At 40.5% G+C, this 13,080-nt stretch overlaps 1 protein-coding gene across 1 annotated transcript in view; it reads left to right on the plus strand.

Moving 5' to 3' along the window:
* LOC103719837 (glycoprotein 3-alpha-L-fucosyltransferase A-like) overlaps positions 1-12,210 on the plus strand; it is a 51,582-nt gene extending 39,372 nt beyond the window's left edge. Inside the window, exons 6-7 of the mRNA XM_039118463.1 lie at positions 5,237-5,464; positions 11,569-12,210. Coding sequence (XP_038974391.1) covers positions 5,237-5,464; positions 11,569-11,824 — 484 coding nt within the window. The 3' untranslated portion in view covers positions 11,825-12,210. The remainder of the gene's footprint in view (positions 1-5,236; positions 5,465-11,568) is intronic.
* The last annotated feature ends 870 nt before the right edge of the window (positions 12,211-13,080 follow it).

A 13,080-nucleotide genomic window follows, 5' to 3' on the forward strand; every position in this document is an offset into this window, starting at 1 on the left:
CCCACCGATGGCAGCCGGTGTCGAAACCGGTTCCTCACAGATTACAAGTCGACAGGTCCAACGTATAATCCCCATTGACGGGGCTAGAACAGAACAGATCAGATCATAGCCATGCTGAGAATGCATATATAAAAACAGATTTCATAAATTGTACAGTCATATTTCACGGATTTCAGAGCGTATAACATGATTTTCAAATAAAAGTTAACATATCAGACCCATTTTACTAAATACAAAACATATTTCAAAATTTAATCCAGTAATAATTATTTTACCAAATAATTTAGAAAAATGCACTTTGAAGCATTAAGTTACTTACCTCTTCTCGCTTAATCCCTACTTCAGATAGGCGGATCAGGTTCGCTTGTTTAAATTTAATTAATTCCTTGTTAATTTCAGAACTAAGCAAAATCCAAAAAGAATACTATTGGACACGGTCCAACAGGGCCCAGAGTTGGCCCATAATGGGCATGGCCCGATAGGGCCCATATCGAACACGGCCCAATGGGCCCGCATAGACCCAGCTAAATAGGGCCCCCAAGGTTGGCTTCTAATTGGTTCATTTATGCAATAAAAATTTATTGCAGGGACTAATACTTAATTACAGGGTACTGTTCTATAATAAAACTTGAGTAAAGGGACCAAACAAATATATTTGAGGGCCTTTATGTAATAAATCTTTCTTATAGGGATCAAACATAATTTACAGAAGGTTCTTTTATGCAATAATATACTATCAAGGGCTTAACTGTAAAATTGCATTTATTGGCCAAACGGATTTGGGTTTCGGGTTCCGGGCTTCGGGTCTAAACTGAGTTTCGGGTCTGAACTGGATTCTGGGTTTCGGGTTTTCTTCTCTTTTTTTTGTTTCGGGTTCGAACCGGGCCCAAGTCGGGCCCGCAGTGAATAGGGCCCGTGAACAGGGCCCTTCTTCTTCCCCAAACCCCCACGAATAGGGAAAGAAGAAGAAGAGGAAGGAGGGACCGGCTGGGGGGGGTCAGCCTAGGCGGCCGGGAGCTGTTGCCTGGTCGACGGCCGGCCGACTGCAGTAGCGGCCGGCGGCTGCTGCAGCGACGGGCGTCGAAGGAAAACCGAATGATCTCAGTTTGGGGCCAAAGCAAAGGAAGGAAATCAAGCATGTTATTTGGCATGGAATCAAGGGCAAAAGAGGAGGGAAGCTCACCGGCGGTCGACGGAGGTGGCGGATCTCGGCCGAGGGAGGCTCGGTCCGATGTCAAGCGGCGGCGGCGATGGCACTTTCCGAAGAGGAAGGAGATCTCGAAACAGGGGAGGCTTGAGTGGTGGTGGTGGTTGGCCGAGGCAGCTCACCGGCGACTTGGGAAGTGGAAGGAGAGGAAGAGGAGAGGGAGGAGAGGAAGAAAAGGGGACTCGGCGGTGGCCCTAGGGAAGGAGAGATGGGGGTTTTATCTCCCCATCATAACGGCCCTCCGCCGCGAAAATCGCGGCGGTCGAGCGCGATCCGCGGCCGTGATCGGCCGTGGTGTGACCGGAGGGGGGGTGCCGCGGGATGCCCGCGGCGCCCTTGCCCCATTTGTCCCCGGAGGAGCCGGAGAGGATCGCAATCGCGATCCTCTATTCCGGTCCTCCCAAAAATAGGAACGGGGCTGCAGCCCCATATCTCATAGAAGGGCTGCTGTCCTTCATTTCAGCTGGAAAATTCTCCAAGTCAGCTTCCAACCAACTTCAAGGTGAATTTGATTGCACGCCATCATGGTTTTTATCATATTGTGTTGGTGTTATTTGGTCTGAATTAGACAGCCTTTGATTATAATTTTCCCGTTAGTGATTCGTAAATCATCATGAATTAGCTAAAATGGGAAGATTAATATTTTTTGAGATTAAAAGGGCTGCAAAATATCTCTTAGAAACCCACGAGACCTTTGGAGTACATAACTTATTTAAGAAACAATAGGGACATCAATGATTTTTTAGCTATTCAGCGATTTCCATTTTGGTATGTTCTTAGGTTTGTTCCCCTTTACTAAATTAGGGCATTATTGCCTAAGTACCTATGCTTTAATCGTGTACCGCAATCATTCGCAAAAGTCCCATAAATATAGCCACCATTTGTATGGTTCAAAATATGATGTTACTACAATACCATCTATATTAGCATTTGTATCTATACTTTAATTAACAACTAAACTAAAATGCATTGTCACCAAAGAAAAGAGCAAACTAAAATGCTTTGACATGTATAAAGAAATCCATTGTAATGCTAATGAATAGGGGCAAATTGGTGTTTCCATTGGTTAGCAATCTTGATGTTCATGCATAGTTATATTAAGTAAACGCTAGATGTGGTCATTAATAGAGAAATAATTTATCATTAGCATACAAGTCTATTAGTCCTAAGGCAAGGCATTAATGTTGGTTCCACAAATAATCATTCTACTTATCTGTTTTAAAATAATTATTTCTCTAATAAATAATTTAAAATCTCAACCAAACCATAACATAGAAGTAGGTTGATGGGACCATCATTAATGGAAGGAATGGAAATATCAAATTAGAAATCAAATATAACATATCCTAATGTATATTAAAAATCTAAAATCAAAAGGGAGAACTTCCAAGAAAAACAAGTGCAACAAATACTTGGTGAAGCACCAAGGAAACACTTTAATGTGGTGCTTTGAGGCTTTGATCTTTGAGTTTTGGCAATCAATCTATATGAACTTAAGTGTGAAGAACCCAAACCGGGGTGATGAAGAAACTAGTGTATGATAGAGGGAGAGGAAATTTGATATAGGAAGAGGAACTCTATTTGAAGAAAGTTCTGAATATACAGAAGCAAGTATTAATGCCCCAGTAACAGTACCCATCTCGGTCTGGTCTGGGTTCATAACTTCATATAATATCAGTATGGGGCGGGATAGATTGAGATGGATAGGAATGACCATTAACAATGAGAATGAAGAGCAAAATTGTCCCTATCAAGCCATCCCGTGTTAGGACAATTGTCCCAATCTGTGCCAGCCAATGTCACCTAGGACGATCGGGATGCCCCATTAGCAAATTGGTGTCCTGAGGGTGTTCGGGGAACCATTCTCTTGCTAGAACGGTGTCGTACTGGCAGGATGTGCTAGGATGCACAGGGATATAGATCCTTGGAGAGAAGTTTCTTGTCCAAATATTCACAATTTCTTGAAAGAGGAGACTATATAGAGATCTAGTTTAATGCCTAAACCACATCCCACATAGCCACACACATTCATTTTGCTAGAATCATTATTTGGGGATTGTTTTTTAATCAAGCTCGAGTTCTGCCCCGTACCATGAAAAGAAATAAATGGTTGTTGCAAGGAATGGGATATGGGGTTGTGAGGGCTAGTATAGTGGGTGGGGTTGGTGGTTTTATTATGTATTGAATCTATTGTAGTGTTTCTTCTTTCCAAACTGAATGGCTCATGCCATCTAAGTTTGCGAAACTACATGAGGTGAGGGGAGCAACATTTGGAAAAGGCTCAAGTATTAGTTGGGCCACCTACGGAAACCAAGGAGCATGTCCATATAAATATGTGGAATTTTGGGGGTAAGAGGCCCTGAGGTGCTTAGCTCTGCCCTTTATTGTTATTTGCACAATGTTTCTAAATGACATAGACTATATAAAGGGCATTCTAGTGCACAAGGCTCCTGCCACTATAGGGTCTGGGGGAGTGTTAGATGTATACAGCCTTATCCAATATTTGGAGAGATTGTTTCTGTGTTTTGAACCCATAAAACCCAAATCACAAATGGAGCAAACTCACCATTTGTGACAAGGCTTGCCCTCTTGAGCAACATATATTGTAGTTCCATAAAAAGCAAACCCGTTAAGGTCTGTGTTACCTATATATTTGCATCTAGCTCCTAAAATCCATATTAGATAAATTTGAGTCGAAGACGTGTTAGACGCTTGGATGCTCACAAAAGTTTTTTGGTTGCATCTTTTGGAAATTGATTGAGAGTTGGGACTTTTCCAACAATGAATTTGATACAATATAATAACATTAAAATGTACCTCTTGTTCTTTTCAAGGATTGATAATGGGTGTACATAGTAAAGTAAATTTACAAAATATCATTCCAAGTTTGTCGGCTAATCAGAAAGTTTTAAAGAGAAATATATGTATTGGATGGCCTTAACAAATGATATCATTTAAATTTTTTTTTTTATACAATGTTTAAACATATAGATTTTAGTCAAAATTATTTTCCTGCATATCTGTATATATTTTCGTTTTCCTCTTGCTGTGTCAAAAATATGGACACCTGTTCGAATCTGGTTCTCATTTACGTGCTCATGTAACATTGATTAAGGATTGTCAGTTCACAGGATGGCCTGTTAGATTATTATTCTTTATGTGTATCTCATGCTGAATTCCTCCACTGCCGATTGGAAGGCACCTTTGTCCATGCCTTGATATAAGTGTGTGCTTGCCTTTCATCATGGTATGAACACGAGGAATGGCTTGTTGGGAATAGTTTTGAGTCCATCATTCGTTGCTTTAAAGAACAATGACATCTCCAATTCTCCTTATAATGGATTACCAAATACTATAGATGTTCATTCATTCTGCTGCACTGGATGCTTCTCCAACAGAAGAAACTTTGGATCGTAGTCATGTGATCTAGTATAGAGACTCACCTTATCCCACACCAGGAAGTCCCAATTGAGGATTCACTTGCCATTATTACACCTCATAGTGGATGTTATGTACCACCCGTGCCTTCCTGATACTGAAATAGGGTACCTACCATGCTGGCTGCACCATGTATTGGTACTGATGCCATCCTGTAGTGCTAATCTAGCAGCAACCTTGGTTCCAATTACAATTTTCATGAGGATAAAATCAAACAAATAATGCCAACTGTTTACAGTCCATTTGGTTCTTTTTGTCTTTTCAGTATAAGAAATGCTTCATAAAAGTTTTTGGATTGCTTTCTGTTATCATTCCTGACTTCTTAGAATAAGCCAATATACCAAACATCTGCTGTTTAGACAAGAGCCATCAGTTTAGCAGTAGATCTGGAACTCTCAACTTGAATTGCTCCCACCTTCTGGAAACTTTGTTTCTTCTGGAACTCTTGTGGTTTCCATGATTGCTGATAAAATCTTGTGAGAATTTGAGGGATTGGAGAGAAATATTGTAATGTTGTGTGGTAGCATTTTTTATGTTTTGCATGTTTATCAACCTAGTCACACTGTTGAATAGATTGGGGTCTTCTTGCAGGTGGAAATATGAGGGCCCATCCGATTCTTTCAAGGCCCTTGTGGACATGGCAGCAGTACATTCATCTTGTCGTCTTTGCATACATCTGGCAACAAAGATCCAAAAATTAGAGGAGAAGAGTGCTAGATTTCTGAATCGACCTTGTAATTGCACCAGCAGTACAGGAACTGTATACCATTTGTTTGTGAGAGAAAGAGGACGTTTTTATTTGGAGAGCATTTACCTCAGGTACCCTCTCTCTCTCTCTCTCTCTCTCTCTCTCTCTGTGTGTGTGTGTGTGTGTGGGTTGTGTGTGTTGAAAATAATTGTGGGAACACTGCCAATAATTTTATGGACATGATTGAAAAGTTACCTGATGCAGGTGCATGAACGTCAGACAACTTGCATGCAATTTTCAGAGTATTAAATGGCCGAATTTAGAAAAGTTATTAACATAAAGGTTTCAGGTCTCTTTCTCTTCTTTCCAACAAGCCTAAGAACATTAAAATCCGAGTTATGGTTGGAAAGTTATAGGTATTTCAAGAGGCAGGTGTCTTTTGACCTTTTAAATTCCCTAAGAGAATTTAGTTGGTTTTGATGTCTTTTATTGTGTGAGTTATCCATATTAAGGTAACTTTTGACCTTTCATTTTCTTTTGTCTTTTCATGTTACCCATGACTTGCCTATAAATAGTCATGACTTGTAATGAGAAGGCATCCAAGTATTTGAATGAAAGTTATCTTCCTCCTTGCACAAGAAATTTATCTTGTCTTTTCTCCCACTTCCATTGGATTGCAAATTGATCCAAGCGGTATCAAGTGGTATCAGAGCCCGGGTTATCATCTCTTGACGTTTCGAGAGGAATCCTATCGCATTTCTCGTGGTGGTGTTGACGCAAGCTTCAACCAACCATGGCAAGCCGAGGCAACCAAAGTCGTTCTAGCGATGAAGAATCTCGTAGAGAGCGAGATCTTCGCGACATAGAGAATGATGAGTTGCGGCGGCAAGTCCAAAATCTTACCGAAAGGTTGGCTCGTTATGAGCAAAACCCGAGTGAAGAGGAGGGCGGCACCACTGAAGAAGATCGCAACACCTTCCGTGACCAAAGTTTACGTCGTGGTAGGAGGAGCAACTCTTCATCTCACCAACATCGTCATCAATTTCGATTTCCAGACATCAGGGTAGACATTCCTGAGTTTGAAGGAAAAATGCAACCCGACATCTTTCTAGATTGGCTTAACACCGTTGAGCGGATCTTTGACTACAAAGAGGTCCCCGATGAGCTTAAAGTGAAGATTGTAGCCATCAAGCTTCGAAAGCATGCATCAATATGGTGGGAGCGCCTCAAGTTGCAAAGAGCAAAGGAGGGCAAAATCAAGATTTGTACTTGGGAGAAAATGAAGAAAGAGCTTCGCAAAAAGTACCTTCCCGAAAATTACCTTCAAGATGCATTTCTCACTATGTATCAATTCACTCAAGGGATGCGAACCGTGGAGTACACTGAAGAGTTCGACAATCTTATGGTTCGTTGTGGTGTAGCAGAGGCCGAAAAGCAAACAATAGCTCGTTACCTTAGCGGATTGAGGCGTGACATCCATGATATGGTACACCTCCATTCTTTTATTTCTCTTAATGATGTTATTAAACTTGCTACTAAGGTGGAACGCCAACTTCAACAACGGCGAGAAAAGGGTTTAACAAATGCTCCTGGAGGCCGAAATTTCAAGCGTGAGGGCATTCCTAACTGGGGGAGTGCATCGCAATCTCATTCATCTTCTACATCTAAGCCAACCACGATGGTGAAAAAAGATGCTTCATCTTCTTCTCGGCCAACATCATCTCGACCTCAATGTTTCAAGTGTTCTGGCTATGGGCACATTGCTTCTGAGTGTCCAAATAGAAGAGTGGTTTCTCTTGCCGAAGAAGGTGATAGTGAAGAAATGAGTCAGATTCTATCTATGATGAAATTGAAGGAGACATCACATATAGTGATCATGGTGAAGCTCTTGTGGTCCGTCGAACCCTGAATTCAATACGAAGCGAAGATGATCACATGTGGCTCCAGCACAACATCTTTCATACTCGATGTACGGCTCATGGCAAAATTTGCAATGTTATTATCGATGGAGGAAGTTGCGAGAATTGCGTCTCAATGGAGATGGTGGAAAAGTTAAAACTCAAGACAAAACCTCACCACCACCCATATTCTCTTTCTTGGCTCAAGAAAGGAAATGAGGTAAAAATTTTCCAACGTTGCCTTGTTCAATTTTCAATTGGGAAAAATTACCGTGATGAAATATGGTGTGACGTGGTTCCTATGGATGCTTGCCATTTACTTTTGGGGAGGCCATGGTTATTTGATAGAAGGGTTGTTCATGATGGATACAAAAATACTTATGCATTCTTGAAGGATGGTGTCAAAATAACCCTTGGGCCTTCAAAAATGGACAACACATCCAAACCCATTAAGGGAGAGGGAAGTACCTTCTTGTCCATGGCAGAGTTTGAAGTTGAAATTCGAGAAGCCTCCCAAGCATATGCTCTTATAGTGGTGGAATCTAATCCGGAGGGCAATTTATTGCCACCCAAGATTACTTCTTTTTTGCAGGAATTCCGAGATGTGACTCCCGATGAAATTCCTTCTGGTCTTCCACCAATGAGAGAAATTCAACATTGCATTGATCTTATGCCAGGTGCAACTTTACCAAACAAGGCGACATATAGAATGAGTCCCAAGGAGCATGAAGAATTGCAAAGACAAGTGAACGAGTTGGTGGCCAAAGGCTTGGTACGTAAAAGCATGAGTCCATGTGCGGTTCCTGCCTTGTCCCCAAAAAGGATGGAACATGGCACATGTGTATTGATAGCCGAGCTATTAACAAGATCACCATCAAATACCGTTTTCCTATCCCTCGGCTAGACGACATGTTAGATCAACTTGCCGGCGCTTGCATCTTCTCCAAGCTTGATCTTCGAAGTGGCTATCATCAAATTTGCATGAGACCGGGTGACGAATGGAAGACGGCATTCAAGACAAGAGATGGACTATATGAATAGCTTGTGATGCCATTTGGGCTCTCTAATGCACCAAGCACATTCATGCGCCTCATGAATCAAATCTTCAAGCCTTATATAGGTAAATTTGTCGTTGTTTACTTTGACGACATTTTGGTCTATAGCAGGGATCAAGATCAACACTTGGAGCATCTTAGACAAATTTTTATGATGTTGCGAAAAGAGAAGCTCTATGTCAACCTTCGCAAATGCGACTTCTTGACCGATAGCCTAATATTTTTGGGTTATATGGTCACCGCCAACGGCATCAAAGTTGATCCTAAGAAGATTGAAGCTATCTCTAGTTGGCCGGTACCTCGTACCATTCACGAGATCCGGAGCTTTCATGGGTTGGCCACATTTTATCGAAGATTTATACGACATTTTAGTTCTATTATGGCCCCCATCACAAATTGTTTGAAAGGAGGATCCTATCAATGGACTATGGAGGCTCAAGAAAGTTTTGAGAAGCTTAAGGTATTAATGACAACGGCCCCTATCCTTGCCTTGCCAGATTTTGAAAAAAATTTCGAGGTGGATTGTGATACCTCTAATGTGGGCATTGGCGCAGTGCTTAGTCAAGGACGCCCTATTTCCTTCTTTAGTGCCAAACTTGGAGATGGGCGAAAGAACTATTCAACATATGATAAAGAATTTTATGCTATTGTTGAGGCTCTTCGTCATTGGTGGCACTATCTTGTGACTAAGGAATTTATTCTCTACTCCGATCATGAAGCCTTGCGATTCCTCAATACTCAACACAAGCTTAGTGCAAGGCATGCCAAGTGGATTGAATTTTTGCAATCTTTTACCTTCACCATCCGTCATAAAGCCGGAAGTCTCAATCAAGTTGCGGATGCTCTTAGTCGAAGACATGCTTTGTTGTCAACCTTGGAGATTAAGGTAATCAGTTTTGATTTCATCAAAGATCTCTATTCTAATGATAATTATTTTGGTGAGATTTGGGCTCGATGCAGTGATGCTCCTCATGAAGATTATTCAATTTAAGAAGGTTACTTATTTAAAGGTAACCAATTATGTATTCCTAATTGCTCTCTTCGCCAAGCAATCATCAAAGAAGCCCATAATGGAGGACTTGGAGGACACTTTGGCCGAGACAAGACTTTAATCCTTGTCAAAGAAAATTTCTTTTGGCCGAAGATGAGAAAGGATGTAGAGAGACATGTCAACTTATGTCGAACATGCCATATTGCCAAAAGCCGAGCTCAAAACACCGGCCTTTATACTCCTCTTCCTATACCTCAAGCTCCATGGGAGGATGTAAGTATTGATTTCGTTCTTGGTCTTCCTCGCACTCAACGTGGAAACGATTCGGTCATGGTGGTTGTTGATCGATTATCTAAAATGGCACATTTTGTACCTTGCGAGAAGACCTATGATGCATCTAAAATTGCTGATCTTTATTTTCGAGAGATTGTCAAACTTCATGGCATTCCAAAGAATTTCACTTCGGACCGAGATCCAAAATTTGTAGGACACTGGGCGAAATTGGGCACCAAACTTCAGTTCAGTTCTTCTCATCATCCACAAACCGATGGTCAAACGGAAGTGGTGAATCGAAGCCTTGGCAATCTTATTCGAAGTTATTTGGGCAATAACAAGAAGCAATGGGACTTAATTCTTCCTCAAGCGGAGTTTGCATACAACCGCTCAAGTAGTTCTACTACCGGTGCTAGTCCTTTTGAGATCGTCTATGGGTGCAATTCTAATGGCCCCCTTGATCTAGCTCCCCTTTCTGATGATGTTCGATTTAGCGGTGATGCAGAAGCAAGAGCTAATGAAATCAAAAAGATGCATGAGCAAGTTCGATCCAAGATTGAGAAGAGCAATCAAAAGTTTAAGGAGAAAGCTGATAAGTATCGACGCTCGGCATCATTTAAAGAAGGCGACCTTGTATGGATTCATCTTCGTAAAGAACGATTCCCCCATGGAAGATATAGCAAATTACAAGATCGTGCCGATGGACCATTTCGAGTTCTTAAGCGTATTGGAGAAAATGCCTATCAAATTGAACTTCCTGGTGACTATGGAGTTTCTGCTACCTTCAATATTTCTGATCTAATTCCATATCATGATAAAGAAGAGGCATTGGACAACTCGAAGACGAGTTGAGCTTCAACCGGGGGAGTATGATGCAGGTGCATGAACGTCAGACAACTTGCATACAATTTTCAGAGTATTAAATGGCCGAATTTAGAAAAGTTATTAACATAAAGGTTTCAGGTCTCTTTTTCTTCTTTCCAACAAGCCTAAGAACATTAAAATCCGAGTTATGGTTGGAAAGTTATAGGTATTTCAAGAGGCAGGTGTCTTTTGACCTTTTAAATTTCCTAAGCGAATTTATTTGGTTTTGATGTCTTTTATTGTGTGAGTTACCCATATTAAGGTGACTTTTGACCTTTCATTTTCTTTTGTCTTTTCATGTTACCCATGACTTGCCTATAAATAGTCATGAATTGTAATAAGAAGGCATCCAAGTATTTGAATGAAAGTTATCTTCCTCTTTGCACAAGAAATTTATCTTGTCTTTTCTCCCACTTCCATTGGATTGCAAATTGATCCAAGCGGTATCATTACCCATTCGGAACACATGGAGAACCACCACCCAAGGTTCACAAGTTAAAGCTCCTTCCAGAAGAAGATGAGTGCAATATGTTTTGGTCTTGATTTTTATGCTGGTCGCATGACTTCTACTGGCTTGGAGAATGGGCCACTCATCCCAAAGGGAATGACAATGGGGTATTGTCACCATGGTCAATTGGCTAATTCATGGTTTTAAATAATGGTTAGTATGATGTTATAACAGCTGTTGCAATGGTTTTGTGGAGAGTCCATTACATTTTATGAGCTAATAATGCGAACAAAAGTAATAACCTTTATGTGTCTGTTATTCCTTTATAAAGATTGATGAAAATCATGGAAGTTATTTTGTCAGCAGTAACATTTAAATTCAAATCATTATTCCAACTCACGAAAAATGATTTTTCATTGGAAAATACTTCAGGCCATTATGTGCACTAGAAAATTCCCATTTAAGCTAGAGCTCAAACAAATTACTACTGTTGTAACTATTAATGACCACAGATGGTTTCCCTAGGGTTCCATCAAAATGGACTTAGGGGTCATTGAAACATTGGGTAAGCAGTTTGAGGTCACAAGTTTCCATTTTCTCAATTATGTTTTTCGATCATTCATTGACTGGTAGTCAACAGGCAACCTGGGACTCAACCAAGTTTCCATTTTTTAATTTTATCGTTTCTTTTTGACAATTTTGGCAGATCTGGCAAGTTAACTTTAGGAGCATTGGAGTCTGCAGTACTATCAAAGTTCAGATCACTGAACCACACACCCATATGGAAGAATGAAAGACCAGAAAGTATAAGAGGAAATGATGAATTGAGAATATACAGAATGTACCCAGTTGGCATCACTCAGAGACAAGCACTTTACACTTTCAGATTTAATGATGATGCTGATCTCGAGAGATATATCAAAAGCAACCCCTGTGCTAAACTTGAAGTTATATTTGTATAGCAAAGGAATGGTCATTGTGCTAATACTACTTTACTCAAGCTTGGCCATTTCAATATTATTTATTAGACCCCACTGTAATTATCTTTGGCTGATTTGATTGATAGCCTCTTCAATTGTTATTTGGATGTCTGCAGAAGTCAACCAAATCTAATGATATATTAGAGGGTCATTCCTATCAGTTAGGAAGGCATGCTTGGATCCATTGTGATGCATTTATTCCTATGCATTTGTAACATCGATCTTTATGGGTGTTGTTTTTTTTTTTGCTCTTTGGTAAGATCTTTATGAGTGTTGTTTGATTAACTTAAAGATATACTATGTATGGCAACACTCATCAACTAGGACGGCATGCTTGGTTCCATTTTAATTCATTATATATCTCATAAGTTATGATCTCCCAATGTGGAATTTACATGGAAGCTTTATTTATGCGATAAGCTGAAGCGTACGTTTCAGTCCCTTTAACCAAAGGTTCTAATGCCACAATGTTTTCATTACAAATGTTTGATTGCCTCAACTGTCTTCTGTTTCTGTCGTCAAATATTGTGCATACCTCTGGTGATTGTAAATCTTGGCACAATAATAAGGTCGGGGAATGATATGCTTCGTTTTTTGCTTTAAGGAGATGCCCTTGGCGGTGCCCCATGTTAGTAATGAACCTATTCATAGGTGAAATATGCTCCATCGTGATCCGGAAGTTATGGGTTTAAAATGGAAAAACAATCACTTCATACGTATGAAAATGGAAGGTTTTAATGAAAAACTAAACCAAAAAAAAAAAAGGTTTACAGGAAGTGGTGGGGCTTATTTATTCCTGCTCCTTGATGGACAGTGCGAATGCTTGAGCTTGCTTACACAACTTACGAGACCCAGTTAGTTTGGTTAGAGGGAGGCGAGGTGCAGGGACCTGGATTAATATCAGAGCTTTATACACTTTACATCCATGTCTTGTTAGCACCTGGGATTCGATAGGCACTCTACAGGAATTTTATTGCTCTGACATAACAAGAGGAGGCAATCAAACATCTCAGACTTGCTGATATTGCTACAAACATGTTACATAAGCAAAGCTTGAAGGTTTCCTTCCCCCTTTGAGTCCAGATACTCTACAGCATACGTTTTGCACTGTAGGGTACTGTGAATGCTTGGATAACCGTTGGGATGAGGAGGATTGAGAGATTATGTGACAGCCCTTCATTTCCATGATGAGCAAACGGTGGCTATTTGAGTACCTACAATTCTCTGCAATGCATAGA

This window comes from Phoenix dactylifera, unplaced genomic scaffold, assembly GCF_009389715.1.
Source record: "Phoenix dactylifera cultivar Barhee BC4 unplaced genomic scaffold, palm_55x_up_171113_PBpolish2nd_filt_p 000353F, whole genome shotgun sequence".
Classification (NCBI taxonomy): Eukaryota; Viridiplantae; Streptophyta; class Magnoliopsida; order Arecales; family Arecaceae; genus Phoenix; species Phoenix dactylifera.